The sequence below is a fragment of the Octopus bimaculoides genome, chromosome 5 (assembly GCF_046866305.1).
Source record: "Octopus bimaculoides isolate indiv1 chromosome 5, ASM4686630v1, whole genome shotgun sequence".
In the NCBI taxonomy this organism is placed as follows: domain Eukaryota; kingdom Metazoa; phylum Mollusca; class Cephalopoda; order Octopoda; family Octopodidae; genus Octopus; species Octopus bimaculoides.
The window spans coordinates 126864928-126887878 of record NC_142932.1 but is presented as its reverse complement, the minus strand read 5'-3'; the positions used below and the strand labels follow the sequence as shown (position 1 = coordinate 126887878).

The window sequence follows — 22951 nt, the reverse complement described above, 5'->3', positions numbered from 1 at the left end:
TAACGTGCAAGTGGCTGAGCACTCCACAGACACGTGTACCCTTAACGTAGTTCTCGGAGATATTCAGCGTGACACAGTGTGACAAGGCTGACCCTTTGAATTACAGGCACAACAGAAACAGGAAGTAAGAGTGAGAGAAAGTTGGGGCGAAAGAGTAAAGCAGGGTTCGCCACCATCCCCTGCCAGAGCATCGTGGAGCTTTTAGGTGTTATCGCTTAATAAACACTCACAACGCCCGGTCTGGGAATCGAAACTGCAATCCTATGACCGCGAGTCCGCTGCCCTAACCACTGGGCCATTGCGCCTCCACCGTTGTAAAGTTAACCACGATAGATTCATGTGTTGATGTCCATGGAACCTGCACATGAGCACTACTCCAAGCTACCCTTGTTATCTAGAGAAGTAATTTTAAAAGAATACTTGATATGATAATTTCTGATTTTAGTTACCATTTGGAATATTCTGTGAAAATATGAAATCTCATAACATATCCTTGCCTAAAATACCAAATGTCTTCGCCATGCACTATGAGAAAATATTCCTCGAGAAGATAACTACTGAAAAGGTAAGACTGAGCTCTTTAGATAAGAAATGTACTCCTTTCTTGAGAATACAGTTCTATGTTTAAGAGATGAGGAATTATTTACATTGTTTACATTTGACGGATATTTCCCCAAGATACCTGATGAAGGCTGGAGGGTATATCAGCCATGGGCATATGGCATAGGGGTTAAGAGCGTGGGCTACTCACCCCAAAACCCTGAGTTCGATTCCAGGCAGTGACCTAAATAATAATGATAATAATAATAATAATAATAATAATAATATCGTTAACTGGTCAATTACTGAAATATGTAATGTTGCCAGAAAAATACGAAAACTGTTGACAATGCATAGAATGCACCACCCTAAGGCAGATATAGAACGTCTTTATCTGCCAAGAAAAGAGGGAGGCCGTGGACTTCTACAGCTGGCATTAACAATGAAGGTAGCCACAATTGGCCTAGACACCTATCTGAAAAACTCTGAGGACTGGATGCTAAAACTTGTCTCAAAACATGAAAGCAAGAAAGCATCTTACTCAGTAACAAAACAGGCAAAGGAATATCTAAGTGAATTCCAATTGCAACAAATTCAAGAATTAGACGAACTAGAAACACCTGCAGAAAAAGCTAAGCGCTTGAAAACCTGTGCTAAAATTGCTGCCTTAGATATTATGACTGAAAAATGGCATGGAAAACCTCTCAATGGCAAATACCCAAAGAGAGCGAATAATGCAGATATTGACAAAGCCCTTACCCATCAATGGCTAATGGCCTCTGGCTTGAAATCAGAAACAGAGGGGTTTATCATAGCAACCCAAGATCAATGCCTACCTACAAAGAACTACCAGGCGAACATATTAAAGAACGGCAGCTCCCCATTATGTCGTATATGCCAACAACAAAATGAGACCATCGATCATGTTGTCTCCATGTGCAGTCTGCTTGCGCCTAGAGTATCTCAACAGGCATGATAGAGCTGCACAATATATTCACTGGGTAATATGCAAAAACCTGGACTTGCCCCATGATAAAAACTGGTGGGAACACAAACCACCCCCAGTACTTGAAAATGGTCACATCGCACTCCTCTGGAACTTCACCATTCAAACTGACATAAAAGATAGACGCAAATAGGCCAGACATCATACTGAAAGACTTCAGACAAAAATCATGCCTCCTCATTGATATGACTGTCCCAATCGATATAAACGTATCTGTCAAGACCTACCAAAAACTGAGCAAATATAAAGATCTTGAAATAGAAATTAGCAAAATGTGGAATCTGAAGACGAAAACAATACCTATTGTCATAGGTGCCCTGGGAATGACAGCGAAACGGGCTGATTACTACCTAGCTCAGATGCCAGGAAACCCCAAAATGGCTGAAGTTCAAAAGATAGTGCTCATGGGAACTGCCCATATCCTACGTAAAATACTGTCTATGTGATCTCAAATTTTAAAACAAACACATAATTTTCTTATGGTTTCTTAAACATTCACTAGAACAAAACTGTACAAATCCAAATATATGGTACCCTAGGCATAACACCTACATGAACTTCTAACTTGTCTCTTGAGGTCTCTGGGTGAGACTTGGATCCAACTTGTACAAATGCAAAACAAAAGTCAAACATAAAATAATAATAATAATAATAACATCGAAAAATACCTTAGGAATAAGAACCCAGGTATGAAATTTCCTTATGACCTCTGATGAAGGCTGGAGGGTATATCAGCCAAAATGTTGTGTTAACAACAAACAAGATGGGGACAAATATCCGTCAAATGTAAATCATTTCTTGAGAATATTTGTGACAAAACTGAAGTTTCAGCCAAGAACCGAAACCATTTTGCTTATCACGGCACCACAGCAGAGAATAAATGTTTGATAAATTCAAGCTTTAGATTTAGGAGTCTGTGGACATGAAAAATTTTGACTAAGATCATTTTTACAAAGCCCATTAACATAATAAAAAGGATGGCTCGAACTTAGAATTAAGCATTCGCACATACTATACAGTATAATTTTGATCCCTTTCTTAGCATAATTTTGCAAGGTAAGAAACCTTTTAAAAACTAGGATCCATTATAATTGTGTGAGATCTGTTTTCTAAGTTCAGCATTTCAAGAATGATTTATAATTACTTTTTGCAGATAATATATAACGATCGTTTATTTTTGTTTTTACTTTTCTACAGTTAATATTTGACATGAACAAGAAATATGTCTTGCATGAAATAGAAAACCAAAATGTCTCCCATGGTGCCAATATAATCATATATGACTACTACACTGGTAAGATAGTAAATATTTATGACAAGTTTTAAAGTTTGTGAGATATAATGTATATATATTACGAGGTGGCAGAGCTAAGCAGTGATGTGTATAAATGCAATCTTATTATCAGTTCAGATACTTCAGCAGCCATTCCCTGTGTTTTGTCATGGAGTAAATTTCGTGCTGTAGACAAATGTTGTAAATACACCTAAATCAGCTCACAGCGCCACCTATCCAGGCTGTGAGATGCAAACATTTTGGAGTGGTTATATCCTCTGTAGTCACAGAGACTGAACGGCGGCACTGTGAGTTGATAAGAGAGACAATCTCTTTTATATCATTCCAGTGAATATACATCGACTGGTAGAGCAGATCGACATGTCGTTTATGCGTATCACTGCTTAGCGCTCCGACCCCATAATTTAATCATGACAAGCCATCAATTTGCACAGCCAGCTGCCATATGTTGACTGGAATAACAAAAGAGAGGTTGTCTCTCTTAGCACACAGAGCCAACATTGGGTTTCTGGGACTGAAAAGGAGATAACCACTCTGAAATGCTAGCATCTCGCAGTCTAGATAGGTGGTGCTGTGATCTGGTTTAGGTGCATTTACACCATTTGTGTACAGTGAGAAATTTTCTCCTTGACAAAACACAGTGAATGGCGTATTTATGAAGTTTGAATGTGTCACTGGCATATTTGAACTCGTAATAACATTTCAGATGTATGTATGGTCTTATCTGCAACATTATAATGAAAATACGTTTAACTCTAAAAAGTAATGGGCGTTACCACCTCAATGCGATTGTTCCATACTGAACACTGTTACTACTCTTCTTAACAGCTGGTTAATGATACATTATCTGTGTCCGTTATATTGCAAACAAAGGAGCAAACAACTCCTGTCTAGCACTGACAAGAATCAATAGAGCAACTGGTTTCCCGGTATAACCCTTCATTGGTACTGGTTATACCTGTCTGCTAAACATGGCAGTCGTTCATCCTAGTTTGCAATATATAAATAAACACACTCCTGCTGATCTTACATTCAGCCAAGTAGTTAGTTCTAAAATCTCTACACGAGATGCAAATAGTACTGAGATCTATTCATTTGATTAAAATTGTTCAAGATTGTGCTCCAGTATGGTCACAGCTTAATGACCAAAACAAATAAAAGAATGCCACAACTTACAAGTAGAACCAGAAAATGAGTAAATTAAAAAAATCTATAGTTTTTATATGTAATTTAACATATTACGACAAGTTCTATGACCAATTTAAAATATTTATTGTATTAATACAGTTATGTTGATTTGATTACAGGTCACAAGTACACAATTATCAAAGCAACAGGACAATGCCAGAATGTTGAGAAACTTCAGATTGGTGATCGATTTGTGGAAAGATTTTCTTCAAAATTGAAAATGACTGATGCCTTAAGTTTCTTCTTCCTGAAAAAATCCACCTTTGAATATATTGGAATGGTATGTATTATGTAACAACAAATTCATGGTTCAGTTCTATATTTAAGAGATGAATAGTTATTTACATTATTTACATTTGATGGATATTTGTCCTCATCTTGTTTGTTGTTAACACAACATTTTGGCTGATATACCCTCCAGCCTTCATCTTGGGGAAATTTTGAACTTTGGTTATGTTAAATAATTTTTATTTCATTTCTAAATACTTATTTCATTTATTTAGAATTAAAAGCATCATCCAGTTGTTTTAGAATGTGACAAAGGCAGTGAGACTTTATCACTTTGTTCCATTAACATTTGTCGTTTTCATCTTTATTTCTCTGGTCGAATCCATTTGATTAAATATTTCATCCCCCTACTTTTAGCAATTTGTCTGAGCTGTAATATCATTAGATGTAATATCATTGTAATTTTAGCGTCAACTCCGTGGTGTGATGTGTAATGTGTGGACTGGATATCATTTTGAGAAGGCATCCAATGAAAACATCACTATAGAATGGTATTTTACGCAGGTAATTTTTGAAATCCAATTAAAGGATTTGAATTCATTTTCAAATAGTCATTAAATAAAATTGGAAAATAAATTATGTCCTATTCCACCACCACCACCACCACCACCACCACCACCCAAATATGTCATAAGTTCAATAAATTTATGCATTCACATACATTGTTTTGAGCCATTCTTCAAATATGCAATGTTATGGAAAAATGTAGTTTATTTTCAAGTACCGTAAATCCTCGAGTATAGTCCGCCCTTGAGTATAATACGCAGAGGATTTTTAGGGGGCTGTACCTCTGAAAAACCTAAACCTTGTGTATAATACGCACTCCTTCTCTAACTTGAGCCAAGGAGGTGTATATAACGTCCTTGGTTTGTAAACGTATATACGGTAACGTCTTTATTATTATTGTATATATAACATAATGCAAATGTGTAGCTTTTTTGTGCACTTTGTTTCTAGAAAATAAAGAAATAACAGTTATAACGTCAGTGAAAAATAGATATTAAGTAAATTGCCTTTACATATTTATCACTTAGAAAATTTTGCTAAGAAAATATTTTTCATTTTTAACCTCGTATATAGAACGCACTAGAAATTTTGACCTTTAAATTTTGGGAAAAAAGTGCAGATTATACTCGAGGATTTATGGTATATTCGATTACATAAATAACTTGCTTATCTTCTGATGTAAATGAAAACACGAGATAAGTATCAAAGCCAGGTCAATATCAATAACTCAGAACAACAAATCAATCAATTATCTAATCAACGAGATAGAAATTATGTGGCACCTTGAGCAAGTGTCTTCTACTATAGCCCCTAGCCGACCAAAGTCTTGTGAGTGGATTTGGTAGATGGAAACTAAAAGAAGCCAGTTGTATATATATATATATATATATATATATATATATATATATAAACAATTGCAGCATGGAAGATGTTTATAAGCCATTTAAAAACGCACAAAATCTGTTAAATTCACTTCAACATTTAAATTTAATTTGTCAAATTATTTTCATTGCTTTGCAATCGCAACCTGTTCACTGACAAAATTCTGTGAGTGAACAGGTCATGGTTTCAAGGCAATGAAAATATTTTGACAAATTAAATTTAAATGGCTTATAAACATCTTCCCCGCTGCAATTGTTTTCGTTTCAGCACACAATCTCAGATCAAGTCACTTGCTATGCAAGTACATCTCCCTATATATATCTTATGTTTATTAATTCGTTTTGCAAGATTCCGGATGTGAAATCGTGTACTGAAACAGATATTGTTGTATTTCAGGATAGTCATTTTGTTTTTGCCAAGTAAACACACGTACTATATATTTTTTCTTTACTCATTTATTACTGTTCTTATTTTGTTATCTTAACTCATGTCCATTGTCCAGAATTCTTTTGTCACACATCTGTGACCTCTTTAGTGACACTTTTTGTTTCCATGTGTGTTCTTGCTCCACTTACTCCATTGGAGTGAAATAATAAAAGAACAGTAATAAACGAGTGAAGGAAAAATATATAGTGTCAAAAAAACAAACAACCATGCTGAAATACAACAATATATATATATATATATGTTTTGCACGCACCTTGCACATGCAAGTGCCACCAGTTGAGAACTCAGCATAGCAGAAGCCATCAAGTGTATGCGGTCATCAGGTGAGAATATGTGCCATTTAGAGATATTAAATTCAACTGACGTTGAAAGTCAACAAACAAAGTTTGCTTTAGAAGCATTGAGATGTATTGAAAGATAAGGAAATAATTTTATTCTCAAACGCAGGATAATGCTGTCAGATTTTTCTGCAAAATATGGCTAGATTATGCTGTATTACTAGCATTATCCTGAGTTTGAGAATAAAATTATTTCGTTATCTCTATGTATATATTTATATATATACATGCATGTATATATCATCATCATCATCATCATCGTTTAACGTCCGTTTTCCATGCTGGCATGGGTTCGATGGTTTGACTGAGGTCTGGAGAGCCAGCGGATACACCAGGCTCCATTCTGATCTGGCAATGTTTCTACAGCTGGATGCCCTTCCTAACGCCAACCACTCCGAGAGTGTAGTGAGTGCTTTTTATGTAGAAATAGTTATTTCTATTTACATTTATGGAATCTTATATTGTGAAGTCTTCAACGTCCTCTGTTTTGTTTTGTTCTTTTTTCAGAAAAATTGGACAGACAATATCGGTGAAACTGCTGAAAGACTTGTCATCTTCCGTGTGGATGTTTGGATGGTGCGTACATTTTGTATTTGATGTTTTAACAAACTTCAATAAGTTATGAATTTCTGTATCATTTGTGTTATTTTACTGGAAACTACATTTCTGAGCCTCCCTACCTCTACCGACTGTATTAATACCACAACACTATCCTTCTCATTTTAAGCTGTATCAATAAATTCATTAACCACAAATGCTGTGCTGAGGTACACGAGACCAAAGAGAAATGCCATGCTTTGTTGATTACTGGGCCAGATTAAGATCCACAGACAGGCTAAGCAGTAAAAAGATTTTGGTGCCTCCATTTATATGTAATTCAAAATAGTAAACCATAAAATAAATTTTTATTTTTCAAAATGAAGCAAAACTAAGATGAAAAATAATGTTTATTTTTGTATAATTTCATTTTATTTATATTTGAAAAGTTTTCTCCTACTTTTTTTTGTATAATTGCAATCTGGTCTTCACTGTGATACCATGAACACTTTGAAATTAAATTTCCTTTCGCATAAACTATTTTGAATACTATTTTGACAACCCATGGTCGACTTTGTCTTTCATCCTTTCGGGGTCAATAAATTAAGTACCAGCTGTGTACTGGGGTTGATGTAATTGACTGGCCACCTCCCCCAAAATTTCCGGCCTTGTGCTCAGAGTAGAAAAGAATATTATTTTGACAACTTTAATGCAATATTTTTTTACGTGTCATAAACCATTTACCCCTTCGGTGGTGTCGCCTTCCCTGGGTGCCCTTAGTGTGTGTTTATTTTACTCAATGGTTAATCCAGCGCAGGTTGACTGAGCTCATCTTGTCCACTTTCATTGTGGTCTATGTTGGAACCTACTGGCGCATAGGAACATAATGGACCGTGAAATAAAGAATCCAAGTCCCAGACTGCATCTCATGCAAATAAACCATCACAACTGAGAGTTACATTTCATCTGAAGACAGATTGCTACATTATTATCAACATGTGGGACTTGGAAACATATACCAGGCATAAAAAATGACTTCAGGTCACATTGTTTTGAGTTTCCATCTGTCCAACTATCCTCTACAGTTCAGTGTCTGTTCTAGTTTGTTACATCACAATCCTTCTCTTTCTTTCATGGTGCTGCAACTCATCCTTAAAATAAGCACATCCATCACCAACAATATCCTCTCCCTTTATCAATTAAGGTAGAACCAAACTGTTCTTTTTCTTGCAGCCTGGTAATCCAGAAGCATATGTTTATAATATTTATCAGTTTGATACAGCGCCTCCTTCTTGGTCCACTTTTGACATCACTCCGTGTGCGAGTTATTCTGATAAAGTACATTTTACAATCCAGTTCTACGGTAAGGATTCAGTAGATCTTTTCTATTTGTCTGTCTGTCTGTCCATTCGTCTGTTTGTCTGTCCATCTGTCAGTCCACCCACCTGTCTGTCCATCCATCCATACATCCATCCATCTGCTTCCTTGTCTGCCAGCTTGTCTTTCTGTCTCTCTGTTTCTGCTTTTAGCTATAACAATATGTATCGCTGCTCAAATTGATGTTTATTTTAACTGCTAAACTAATTTCTTTCTCCAGCAGAGCTATTGATCATCTTGGCTTCAAACTTCGTTTCTCTTTCAGATCTTATATTATAAAAGAGAAGTGGATTGTCGTCTGTCCGTCACAACATCTACTACTGGGAGGAAAAGAAGGGGAAGAATGAGAACATATGTCACAATGTATTTTTAGAAGGGGTGGAGAAAAAGTTGTTGAGAGAGAGAGAGAGAGAGAGAGAGAGAGAGAGAGAGTGAAAAATTGATAGATAGATAGGTAGGTAGGTAGATAGTGTTGTCACCATAATAACTAACAAGTTTTGATTTAAAATGCGGGAATTTTAAGTGCAAGTCTATTAACACAATGCAACACACTTCAAAACAAATCTATATGTGTGTATATATATATATATATATATAATATATATAGTCATTTAAAAAAGTTTGAATGTGTGTGTGTGTGTGTGTGTGTGTGTGTGTGTTTCTGCGTCATTCAGCATATAGAGAATGTAGCTTAGATTTTAAAAAAGACCTTCGTATTAAATAGAAGGGGAAGAAAAAAGTTGTTGTTGAGAGAGAAATACATTGAGGGAGAGAGAGAAAGAGAAGGAGAAAGAAAGAGAAATAGAGGTAGCATTGTCACCATAGTAACTTACAAAATTTGATTGAAAAAGTGGGTATTTTAAGTGCAAGTCTGTCAACACAGCACAACCTTCAAGAAGGGCTCTGTGTATATATATATATATATAATACATGAGGGGAAGTCAAAAAATTATCCACACTTTCACCATAACATATCTTTATTATTGTCAAACTACCTTCTGCAAAAGCATACCCAAATGGATGAAATGCCTAGTTTGATTGATTTGAGAACTCTCTTTTGCCTTTTTTTTTACTGGTATTGTTGTTGCAATTCTTACCATTTTTTAGTTCCATGTGACTTTACTCCTCTTTGTGTTTGAGCTGAGCACTACATAATTTGTTAATTATTACCTCTGTTACCAACAGTGAGAAAATAATCTTTCTCTACAAAGACATCGACTCCCTTGTCCAACTTGCTCTAGATACGAGCGGATATGTAAAAAGACGTTTTTCTCATTGCCTTTTCATTCACTGCTTTTCTCTTTATTTATTACCAGTGAACAATAAAAACAGGACAATTCTAAGGTACCTGACAGATCATTCTTCAGTCCAGCAATTACAAGTAGCACTTTCAAATATGAGTGAAATAACACCTGTTCGAATAGCTCACACAGAGGTAATGTTTCCGATTATATTCTTAAATAGAAGATTGTACATACAATAACGAAATTGTGATAGAAATGATGCTGTATCTAATGTGGTGGCTGGGATAAATCATCATCATCATTTAACGTCCATTGTCCATGCTGGCATGGGTTGGCATTCTGGAAGGCTCCAGTCTGATTTGGCATTGTTTCTTCGGCTGGATGCCCCTCTTAACGCCAACCACTCCAAGAGTGTAATGGATGATTCTACATGTCACCAGCATGGGTACCATTTGTGCATCTGCCGTGATTGCAATTTTGCTCGGCTTTATGGGTCTTCTTCTCAAGCACAACATAATGCCAAAGGTCTTGGTCATTGCCTCTGTGAGGCCCAACACTCAAAAGGAACTCAGCCACTTTGCCCCCATAAGGCCGAATGCTTGAAAGGAACTCAGCCACCTTACCACCGAGAGGCTCAACAATATATAATGTAACTAGTGGGTAGAGCAACTACAATGATGATATTTACTTTGATTTCATCAATAAATGTATTTTTCCTGAGTTCAATCTCAGTGTGTACCTTTTTCTCTATCTTTTACTTGTTTCAGTCATTAGACTGTAGCCATACTGGGACACTGCCTTGACGAACTTTAACGAATCCAACCCAGTATTTATCAATGTCTGGTACTTATTCTATCAGTGTCTTTTATCAAATTGTTAAGTTACAAGGACATAAACACACTAACACCATATATAGGGGTAGGAGTGGCTGTGTGGGAAGAAGCTTGCTTCCGAACCACACAGTTCCATGTTCAGTTCCACTACATGATACCTTGAGCTGACCAAAGCCTTGTGAGTAGATTTAGTAGACGAAAACTGTAAGAAGCCTGATATATATATGTGTGTGTGTGTGTGACTGTGTTTGTCCTCCCACCGTCACCTGACAACCAATGTTGGTGCGTTTACGTCCCTGTAACTTAGTTGTTCAGCCAAAGAGACCCTATGGAATAAGTACTAGGCATACAAAGGATAAGTCCTGGGGTCGATTTGTTTGACTAAAAGACGGTGCTCCAGCATGGCTGCAGCTAAATAACTGAAACAAGTAAAAGAGTAAAATAATATATATATATATATATATATATATAAACGAAGTGCTTCTTTAAGTTTCTGTCAACAAAATACTCATAAGGCTTTGGTCGGCCTGGGGTTATAGTAAAAGACACTTGCTCAAGGTGCCACGCAGAGAGATTGAACCGAAAACAATGTAGTTGGGAAGTAAACTTCTTACCACTCAGCTATACCTATGTCAAGGGACAAATAGATGTGAAAGGCAGCAATGTGGTTATGTAGGTTTGAAACATCTTCCAGTTAGCTATTTCGTATTCTAATGAAGTAACAGTGTGTGTATATGTATGCACACATACAAAACTGACTGTAAAATATCAGAACCTTATTTTCTTATGTATTAATCTATGATCTCGTTTCAGATGGATATTGATTTGGATAAAAAGAAATTATTTTTTTCTGCTTCACTGCTGGATGCCCCTAAAGAAGAGAATAAACAATTTCGAAGTGGCATAAAAGATAATGAAATAGCATACATGATGATCCAAGGACTTATGATGAATCGGTGGAATTTTTCAATTGAAATGAAAATGAATTTGAAGGTATGTATAGAGAGCTATAAGTGTTTTGCACAATTTCCGTCATTGTATATACTCATCTGCTGGTTAAATTATCATATGTTAAGTCATTGAAATACAATTAAATGCGATATCATCATCATCACCATCATCATCGTTTAACGTCCGTTTTCCATGCTGGCATGGGTTGGACGGTTCGACTGGGGTCTGGGAAGCCAGGAGGCTGCACCAGGCTCCAGTCTGATCTGGCAGTGTTTCTACAGCTGGATGACCTTCCTAACGCCAACCACTCCAAGAGTGTAGTGGGTGCTTTCTTTACGTGCCATTGGCACAAGGGCTAGAGGGGCTGGCATCGACCACGATCGGATGGTGCTTTTTACATGCCACCAGCATGGGAGCCAGTCAAAGCGGAGCTGGCATCAACCACATCTGGATGGTGCTTTTTACGTGCCACTGGCACAGGGATCACAACTGCAATTTCCATTTGATTGTGATTTGATTTGATTTTGATGTACTTGACTCAATAGGTCTCCTCAAGCATGGCATGTCACCCTATGATCCAAGATACCTTTGAGTGGGCTGGGGCTGGTTATGTGACACTGGTGTAGGTTACAGCTGTGAACTCACTTTATTTGCTGGGTCTTCTCATTCACAGCATAACTCCAGAGGTCTTGGTCTTTTGTCATAGTTATCTAGATATCAACACAGTTTGATTACTGGCAGGGACACTGTATTTCATTTTGTAACTATAGAATACTACTAAGTATATTAAAAGCTTATATGTCAATACTATGTCCTACCTGTGTTAGCAGTGCAATTCAATCACTTTTTATTTATCTCTACAGATTTTTTTTAGAAATTAGAGCCAGCACTGAATGTTACAATGCTTTATATATGAATACATTTATGTATCTGAAAGTTAGGACGTCTATATGATTTTCAGTGCTGGTTCTAATTTCTATGGAAAATCTGTAGAGATAGCTTTAAAAAGTAATTATTACAATTATAAGATCCTGAAGTAAACAGTTATGAGTTATGAGAGTGGCGGCGATGGAGGAATTGGTAGTGATGTTGGTTTTCGTGATGGTGTATAGCGAAATATACAATGAAAGAACGTGTGAGAGAGAGATAGATAGACAGCTAGATAGATAGATAGATAGATAGATAGATAGATAGATAGATAGATAGATAGATAGATAGAGAGAGAGAGAGATGAAGCTGAAAAAGTGTAGTCAATGAAGAGACTAAGAGAGAGAAAACATGTGAAACAATGAGAAAGGGAGAGTAAGAGTGAAGAAGACAGGTTTCTAGGAAGTGAGAAGCTGACTAAGAGAGGGAGTTAAAGCAAACATGCAAGAAAAAGAGGGTGATAGTGATGTAGATATTTAAGCATGGAAGCTGAAACTGTTTGCTGTCAAGGCATCCTAGCTGTCATGGCAACAAACAGAGTATCGTTTTCTTGAAACAGAAGCGACCGTTGCCAGTACCACCTGACTGGCCCTTGTGCCGGTGGCACGTAAAAGCACCCACTACACTCTCGGAGTGGTTGGTGTCAGGAAGGGCATCCAGCTGTAGAAACTCTGCCAAATCAGATTGGAGCCTAGTGTAGCCATCTGGTTCACCAGTCCTCAGTCAAATCATCCAACCCATGCCAGCATGGGAAGCGGACGCTAAACGATGATGATGATGAACCTCTAAACCGTCCATACTAGTTGAATCAGTTTGGTGAAGGCTGTTGGCTTAATATGTCAATGGTTGCTCTATCATCGCAGCTCAAGACATTCAACTCATAAATTTCCCAATCCACTTTTGCTGCACAGATGACACAGCAATGACAGTGTTATATAACTGACAAACGTTTCATTTGATGTTAGAATTAAAAGAAGAACTAATGATCATGATTGTTGTAGGCCCAGCCCAGACTTATTGTCTACTCACTGTTCGAGTAAACACCTCATAAAGGCTTTTCGGAAGCTTTTATTCCCTGGAAGAAACCTGTCACTTATCTCTGTTTAGTGGATTAATGAATGAGGTTGAGTTTATATAAGGTATCAGTTATTCAGTTGTGTGTGTGTGAGTGTTTGTTGCATGTATAATTCTAGTAAAATCTTTTGTTATCTGAAATATTGAACTATAGGAAAAGATGATTGTGAACATCACGGCTGAGAAAATATGGAAGTCTTCAGCAGACAGAATATTCTCTTCAACCACAAAAACATTGGAATTATCAACGACTGCATATAAGGCAACAGCTACCAGCAAACCAGCCACAAGTTCAGTTTTCAAATCAACCGCATCTCACAGCACAAAACATACATTGAAATCTTCAACTACACATTCTACACGTCCTGTTCACACTACTAAACATAAAACCTCAAACAAACCTATAATAACATCCTTCATCACAAGTTCTGTCCATTCAACCACACGAAGATCTTCAAAGGCCTCAACTAAATCATCTCCTTCAAGAAACTCTGTTCCTTCTACTAAACGCACCACCTCAAACACGCCCAAAGTTTCATCTGTTATACATTTCACGAGCTCCCAGACATCAACACCTTCCAAGACTACATTCAAAACGACTTTATCAAACAAGAAATCAACGAATAAACATTTTCACACAACATCCATGACTTCAAAATCATCAACAAAGCCAAGCTCTACGAGAAAAACCAAAACCAAAGTTCCTAACTTTTCTACCATTCGTAAGTAATCTATTTTGGTTGTGTTTTTCATGTTTACTTTGATCTGTTTAAGAGCATAATGTGAGTGGGCCACTGCAGTTGCATAAATAAAATACAATGTAAAATGCAGAAGGATTTACATAATTTCATTAAACAACATTTAGTTCTATTAACTGAGAATTTAATTTCCAGAACAAAACAGGAAATGTGAAAATTACTATTTGTAAATCTTACAATGAGAGATATTCAGCAACGGTACTTTGGAGTAAAGATTGTTTACTAACATAACATGGCAGTCCTGGTTTAGGACGAATGTTGCTGTAATTTAGCCCCAGGAGACATCGTCTCCAGCTGGCTATACGACATGATTTGTGTCCTTATAATTTTGAGCTGAGTAAAGATGCTAGATTCCCTTGTCCGAAATTATAGGCACATAAAAAACACCTTTTTGAGTGTGGCTGTTGCCAGTACCTTGTGACTGGTCCTCGTGCCGGTGGCACGTAAAAGCACCCACTACATTCTCGGAGTGGTTGGCGTTAGGAAGGGTATCCAACTGTAGAAACTCTGCCAAATCAGATTGGAGCCTGGTGCAGCCTTCTGGCTTGCCAGTCCTCAGTCAAATCGTCCAACCCATCCTAGCATGGAAAGCGGACGTTAAACGATGATGATGATGATGATGATGACAGATCATGTCATATAGCCAGCTGGAGACGATATCTCCTGGGGCTAAATTACAGCAACATTTGTCCTAAACCAGGACTGCCATGTTATGCTGGCAAATAATCTTTACTGCAAAACAGGAAATGTTGTTCAGTTTTGGCTCTGATCAAAGAATCAGGATCTATGTAATATCTCTTCTAATTACACCTGGTATACTGGTTACAATTACCACATGAAACATCTCTAGCAGTTTTAAACACACACTTAGATGTGACTAATGAATGCAAACAGCAAACTAGTTCTTTGTATTTTGCTAAGAAATTGTCTTGCAAATGAACAGTGAACTCATAAGAAAAGTATTGAGAAAATATCAGGAATGATTGTATTAAATTTTCAGGAATTAAAATTCTTTAATCTGTTTCTACTCATGTCTGAGCTCAAATTTATTTTCTCTAGTTCTAAAAGTATAAACCTTTGTTAACATATTACAAATTAAACAATCCAGGCAATAAAAAGAATTCCTATGTTTAGATATTCTTGAAGTTTCGTTACAAACAACAAACAGATTTGTTCTTGGACATACTTAAAATGGATTCCATTTTAAACATATATCTGAGAATAATTGGAATCTAATCCACATATCCATTTCCTCAGAAGGCCATTTCTTTTTAACAGATTCTATTAAGTGGGTTACAGGAAGACATAATTCCTCATATTTCTTTGGAACTAAGACTCTTCTCCAGAAGTAAACCTACAACATGAGAAGTCTTTTTCAATTTCAAGTGTGCATTGTATGCAGACTTACCACTAAAGCGTATAGTACACACAAACTTTACTCCACTGTAAGTTTGGTGTATGCACAGACTAATCCTCAAGGTACATAGTGTATATAGAGACCAATATATTAAGTGCATATTGTATGTAGAGATTAAATCACAGGTGTGTAGTGTATATAGAAGCTAATCAAGCAGGTGAGCAGTGTCCAAACACAATAACTCCTATGTGTAATCTTTTTTGTATTACAACCAATAATTGTAATACAACTGAAAGGGAATTTAGATATACCAATATATACTGTGGAGGCACAATGGTCCTGTGGTTAGGGCAGCGGACTCACGGTCGTAGGATCGCTATTTCGATTCCCAGACCACACGTTGTGAGTGTTTATTGAGCAAAAACACTTAAAGCTCTGGCAGAGTCCAGTGGCGAACCCTGCTGTACTCTTTCTCTCATTCTTTCTTCCTGTGTCTGTTGTACCTGTATTTCAAAGGGCCAGCCTTGTCACACTCTGTGTCACGCTGAATCTCCCCCAAGAACTACGTTAAGGGTACACGTGTCTGTGGAGTGCTCAGCCACTTGCACGTTAATTTCATGAGCAGGCTGTTCCGTTGATCGGATCAACTAGAACCCTTGTCGTAACCGATGGAGTACAATGAATATATACTAAATTAAATTAACATCTAAGCAGTAATTTCAGTTTTCCTTTCTCACATCAAAGGAAATCATTAACGAGTTTGAAATTACTTTGATGACCTTGCAGGCTTTGAATGATATCCTAAAAGTGCAATTGATTTTTAGCAGATGAGAGGAGATAATCACTGTGATTTACGTTGAAATTACAATGACATCCGTTACAAAATTCTCTGATTTGTTTAATTGGATTCCATGTTGGGGTTGTGTTTTTGTTAATGTTTGGTGGTTTGGTTTTATATGGTTTGTTTGTTGTGTTTTGATGTATTTTATGGAAATTGTACAGGATCTTAGGCTGTTTCTTATACTTGGAGTTAGATATAATTTTATTCACACAATCTGTAAATGATTATTGTTTAGCATGGTCAAATTGCAGTTATAAGGTGATTATGAAAGACACACAGAGAAACAAACATACACACACACAAACACATGCATGCATGCACTTATATACAGAGAGAGGGGGAGGGGAGATAGAGGGAGGGAGAGGTGAGGAGAGAGAGAGTATAGAAATGTGTATATCCAGGTACATTTAAGACCAGCACCAGTGCTTTTTACATGGCACCAGCACCAGTGCTTTTTACATGGCACCAGCACCACCTGCTAAAAAGAACTCCCTGATATCAATCACCACTGTCTAAAACAGGGGAAGCACATTGGATAGTGTGATCCCAGATACACAATGTCTGAAAAGAATAGACTTAATCAAGAATAATGTGAAACTAAGCCAAAATAAAACAACTCAGCTAAATCTGTATAAAAAGCATGAAAGATATCTTTCGGGTTGGAAGTTGTAAAGTTGGAAGTGGAAAAGACTAATTAAAATATTTGAAAATAATTACATTTTGTGGGATAAAATTAGATGTTTTGAGTGAAACTGAAATGTTATTTCTTCACCAGCCGCTTTCATCCTTCCAGGACCCATGGTATGCAGTTGTCCAACACAACCAACTTCAAAACCTTGCACTGAAAGTTTGGCACAAAGTAGTAAAGATACGATTAGTCAAAGTAAGTAATCTTTTATGCAATTGCACTTAATTTTTCATTGATGATTTGACAAAACGCACATACGCATACAGTGACATAGACACAGAGGCAAGTGAAATCAAAATCAAAATCAAAATCGCTGACGTGGCCGATGACAGTACAGCCTGATTGGCACTCGTGCCAGTGGAATGTTACAAGCACATTCGAATATAGGGTGCAGCCATCCCACTTATGAGTACCCCTCATTCACTGGACAATAAACTTTGCTTGCGAAGACCTGTTGAGGCAAGTGAAATGAAATCAAAATCGCTGATGTGGCCAATAACAGTACCGCCTGATTGGCACTCATGCCAGTAGTGGAACGTTAAAAGCATATCCAAGCGTGCTTGTTGCCAGGGTAATGGACTGGCTCCTGTGCTGGTGGCACATAAAAAGCACCATTCGAGTGTGATCATTGCCAGCGTCGCCTTACCAGCACATGTACCGGTGGCACCTGAAAAACAACATTCAAGCATGGTCATTGCTAGTGCCGCCTGAGTGGCTCCTGTGCAGGTAACATGTAAAAAACACCTTTTGAATGTGGTTGTTACCATAACCGCCTGACTGGCCCTCGTGCTAGTGTCACGTAAAACCACCCACTACACTTTCGGAGTGGTTGGCATTAGGAAGGACATCCAGCTGTAGAAACTTTGCCAGATCAGTTTGGAGCCTGGTACAGCCTTCTGGCTCACCAGTCCTCAGTCAAACCGTCCAACCCATGCTAGCATGGAAAGCGGACGTTAAACGACGATGCTGATGATGATGATGATGACATACACATGTGCATACTTATAAAAACATGCATACACATGCATACATACACTCATTCAGTTATTAAACATGTATGCACATACAACTGCTCACATGTGCCCATGCACACACATACATATACAGGAACATGCATTTTCAAAGATAACAAAATATGTACACCTGTATGTATTTCCTTCACATATATTTATGGTTTTGATTGGATTTTGTTTGAATTTAGGATGTTGTAAACTACTAAACCATACTAGAAACCCTTAAATCACCCTATAAACTCCCAAATCTGTCTTTAATCTATCAAACCAACCCCCATAAATCACAAAACCACCCAGTCACCTGTTTGTTATGGCACTTGATAGTCCTTTAGAAAACTCGAAAGTGAATTGCTGGATTGCTGAGTAAACACTATGGTTAAGCCATTGTCGTTTCATGTGACTGACCAATTAACTGAACAATCATGTGATTCAATTTTTTAGAACTTTCTCATTAAGCTGTATATAAAGGTGGTTTTGGCTGGCAATTCCAGAATGTTGAGGCAGCTGCTCAACATCTCCATTCTCCAGTGGTTCTCAACCTTTATCACATTCGGGCCCACTTTTTATGATCAAAAAATCCCAGGCCCACTGATCTCAAAACCAGTTATCTGACCCTCTTCTTCAAGAAGAATGGCTGCAAGTTTGGGATTAAGATCTTGGTCGTTAATAACATCATAATGATGAAGGTCAAAGAGTCACTTCAGTGGCTTCAAGTTGAAGATATCTTGGAAGCATCTTCTCATATCCATTTGCAAGCTCTTCAAATGGCTGGCACAGCTGATAATTACAGCTTCTGATTGATAAAGGCAAATTCACCCCATTGAAACTGAATTATCCATAAATCAAGCTTGTTTATGAATGACCACATCTTCTTGGTACAGTCCACTATTGTTGCACCATGTCCTTCGATCAATTTATCTAAGGCGTTCCAAACTTTAGAAGACACAGATTTTGTCATCATGAATAGAGTGTGTTTATTTCCCAGTCGTGATGGTCCACTCACAGATTGCTATATCCCAGTTAAATTGTCATAGATCCCAGTATTCTGTTTCTCCTGGGATGTAATTGGTGCTGTTAGTTTTCAGAACTAACACATACAACACTCAGTGCGGTTAATAAAATTTCTGTGAATTGTTCATGAGTGTTTTAATTACTTTTACATGCAGCCTTAGAAAGACATTGTCATTTTTCACCAACATCAAGCACCCAACGACACCTCTCAACAGTCCAAATTATTTTACATCTCCATCTCTGGTTTGAAAGATAAACCGTTAGATTCAGTGAATAGATGTTGTTCAATGGATTAACAACTTCATCCTTGTGCCACTGATGAAATATAAAGATTTTTCAGTTAAACCTCAACATTAAGCGTAGGAGTGGCTGTGTGGTAAGTAGCTTGCTTACGAACCACATGGTTCTAGGTTCAGTCCCACTGCGTGGCACCTTGGGCAAGTGTCTTCTACTATAGCCTCGGGCCGACCAAAGCCTTGTGAGTGGATTTGGTAGACGGAAACTGAAAGAAGCCCATCGTATAGATGTATATGTATATATATATATATATATATATATATATATATGTATGTGTGTGTGTATATGTTTGTGTGTCTGTGTTTGTCCCTCCAACATCGCTTGACAACCGGTGCTGGTGTGTTTAGGTCCCCGTAACATAGCAGTTCGGCAAAAGAGACCGATAGAATAAGTACTAGGCTTACAAAGAATAAGTCCTGCTGTCGATTTGCTCGACTAAAGGCGGTGCTCCAGCATGGCCGCAGTCGAATGACTGAAACAAGTAAAAGAGTAAAAGAGTAAAGAGAGTGTTATTTCCACCTCTGCGACCGTTTCTTTTCAATCTTTAAAAGTTACTTCTACCATAAACCAAGTCATTTGTTTGATATTTCATGATGAGGGATCCATCCAAAGGTGTTTGACCACCTTTGTCGCGTAAGGGAGGTTTGAATAAACCCTTCTCTTCTTTTATTTGGAAAAATGTTAAATAGAACAGGGCCAGTGGAAGGAAGGTAATTGTATTGCTGTGTATTTATGTGTTGTGAGCCTGAGTAGTCTCTAGGGGCTGTATGGCACAAGGTCTCAACCTTTGATGAATCCTGAATTTGGTATTAACGTCATTTGGGCAATGTCTGCATACCAGGAGTGATCTGAACTTAAAAAACTTCCTATTCATGTTTAAATGCTCAAAAATTTACATCTTTTGTACCTGGTTTTCCTTTAGAAACATTTTACCTTTGCAAAAGTTTAAAAAATGCATTTTCTGTATTTTAATATATTTACAAAATATTTTAATTTTTACTTTTATTTTTACAGGTACTCTTGTTGGAAGTATATTTGGCAGTTTCTTTCTTGGTATAGCTGTAGCCTTGATATTATACGCTGTAAGGAGGATATTTATAAACAAAATCAAAGGACATCACATCAGCAGTATAGACTACCCTTACACTCAATTCTAGAATAACTCATAACTTGAGTGAAGATGCCTTGTTTTGTTATATCTTGTACTCTTGTCTGTCTTCCACCTACATACCTACCTACATACATATATACACATACACACATGCATATTTATGTATAGAAATTAAATATATATTCCACATATATACATACCTACGCATATGTATATGTTTAAATATATATATATATATATATATATATATAATGAGTATGTATGTATACACATATATACAAGGTATATACATACATATAAATAATACATAATATATATATGTATTCAGTGCAAATGGGTTTTTTTATACGGTGCCGTGTTTACAAATCTGTAAATAATAAGAATGAAATTTTTCTATAAGCTTAAAGCTTATGGCAATCACAAAGCAGTGACTAAGGAAAATAGTCTAATAAAGGGTCATATAAGCCCCCTACAGAAACAATAAGGCTTTCCTATCTGTGTAGGAAATCCAGTGATTGCCATAAGCTTTAAGCTTATATAAAAATACCATTATTATTTTTTACAGGATATATATGCACACACACACACACACACACACACACACACACACACACACACACACACATCATATATACATAGTCGTTTGCATGCAACCCTCTGTGTACCTGTGTATATGAAATCATAACTAATGAATCACCTTTTCTCCCATTCAATATTTTGTCAATCCTTGCTTCTTTTTCTAACCCTCTGTCCCCCAAAACTTGGGGGACCTTGAGTTATATTAAAATCAATTATTGAGACCAATATGGATTGACAAAGTTGTTAGGGGATTCTAAGAATAATGCTTTGCAGTATTTGTTCCAATTTGGCTCTATAAATTCTGAGTTCAGATTTTTCTGCAGTCTACCTTGCCTTTTATCCATTTGGGGCTTTGAAAAACAAAAGACACCAGACACGTACGGGTTTGAAGATATCAATTAAGCCTCAAAATTTCTGATCTTGTACGATTCTTCTTCTGTCAAATGTAAATAATGGACATGATTCCTCATCTCTTAAATATGGAACTGAATGTTCATTTTTATTCACCCCAGCAATGTTCAGTTTCTGGTGTCTGGCCAGGTGATCACATTGGATCATTGCATCCCACAGGATTTTGCAATTCTCATTTACAGTGATTCCTTCTGGAGTTTTCTCACACCATGTCTTTGCTCTTTGCAGGCCGTGATTTCCCCAGAGTTCCCAATGGATCATTCTTGCCACATTATCATGGCATCTCTTGTATTCGTATTGTGCCAATTTCAGGCATTTGCTAATGATATGCCATACCACTTCAGCCTTCTCACCACACATTCTGCATTTGTTGTTATCGGTAGTGTTGTCAATTCTGCACTTCCTATAATTGGTCCTTAACGCTTGTTCTTGAGCTGCACATATGAGTGTTTCTGTCTCCATCTTCAGGTCACTCCTCCTCATCCATAGCCACTGGTCCTCTGTATCTGTCATGGCATTCACATCTCTTGCACACTGATTGTACATTTTCTTCTTTTTTCTTTCTTTCTTTTATTTGTTTCAGTCATTCGACTGCGGCCATGCTGGAGCACCGCCTTTAGTCGAACAAATCGACCCCAGGACTTATTCTTTGTAAGCCTAGTACTTATTCTATCAGCTACTTTTGCCGAAACGCTAAGTTACAGGGACGTAAACACACCAGCATCGGTTGTCAAGCGATGTTGGTGGGGGGGACAAACACAGACACACACACATATATATATACACATATATACGATGGGCTTCTTTCAGTTTCCGTCTACCAAATCCACTCACAAGGCTTTGGTCAGCCCGAGGCTATAGTAGAAGACACTTGCCCATTGTGCCATGCAGTGGGGGACTGAACCCAGAACCATGTGGTTGGTAAGCAAGCTACTTACCACACAGCCACTCCTGCACCTATTTGTTCACTTTTCCGTTTCAATTTTTCTTTACTTACACAATCTTCAGTTTTGCTGATGCCGGCCTTCTTCGTGTGTTTCAACAGTGGCTCCATGGCATTTTCTATATACCACTCTAGGCTGTTTTCTTCTGCTTTGGTACAGTTCTGGATAAGTACAGCCTATCAGTGTTACTCATCGGTCGGAAGACTCCATGTATTGTCAACATTTTTCTGGTCTTGGTGATTATTATTATCATTATTATTATTATTATTATTATTATTATTATTATTATTATTATTATTATTATTATTATTATTATTATTCAGTAGTTTTATTTTTATAACGTGCTTTCACTTCACTACCGAGCGCAGCTCTGTGCGCCTTGGGTATGTGCTGTGGTTTGCTGTGATGCTCTTATGGTTACTGTATTGAAAGTGTTTTGCGTAGGATGTGCGCAGTGCCCAGTAGTGCAATTTTCTGTATGTTATATATATTTGTAAGTCCTGGTGTT

At 37.2% G+C, this 22951-nt stretch overlaps 1 protein-coding gene across 2 annotated transcripts in view; it reads left to right on the top strand.

Moving 5' to 3' along the window:
• LOC106867833 (uncharacterized) overlaps positions 1 to 20677 on the top strand; it is a 35436-nt gene extending 14759 nt beyond the window's left edge. The window contains exons 7-17 of one of the 2 annotated variants that reach the window (XM_014912862.3): positions 446 to 565; positions 2744 to 2840; positions 4148 to 4308; positions 4725 to 4820; positions 6998 to 7066; positions 8261 to 8390; positions 9721 to 9839; positions 11295 to 11474; positions 13588 to 14155; positions 17183 to 17272; positions 20413 to 20677. In XM_014912862.3, coding sequence (XP_014768348.1) covers positions 446 to 565; positions 2744 to 2840; positions 4148 to 4308; positions 4725 to 4820; positions 6998 to 7066; positions 8261 to 8390; positions 9721 to 9839; positions 11295 to 11474; positions 13588 to 14155; positions 17183 to 17272; positions 20413 to 20555 — 1773 coding nt within the window. In that variant the 3' untranslated portion in view covers positions 20556 to 20677. Of the gene's footprint in view, positions 1 to 445; positions 566 to 2743; positions 2841 to 4147; positions 4309 to 4724; positions 4821 to 6997; positions 7067 to 8260; positions 8391 to 9720; positions 9840 to 11294; positions 11475 to 13587; positions 14156 to 17164; positions 17273 to 20412 lie in introns of both variants that reach the window. The other variant, XM_014912860.3, reaches the window with a different exon arrangement.
• Positions 20678 to 22951: the final 2274 nt, after the last annotated feature.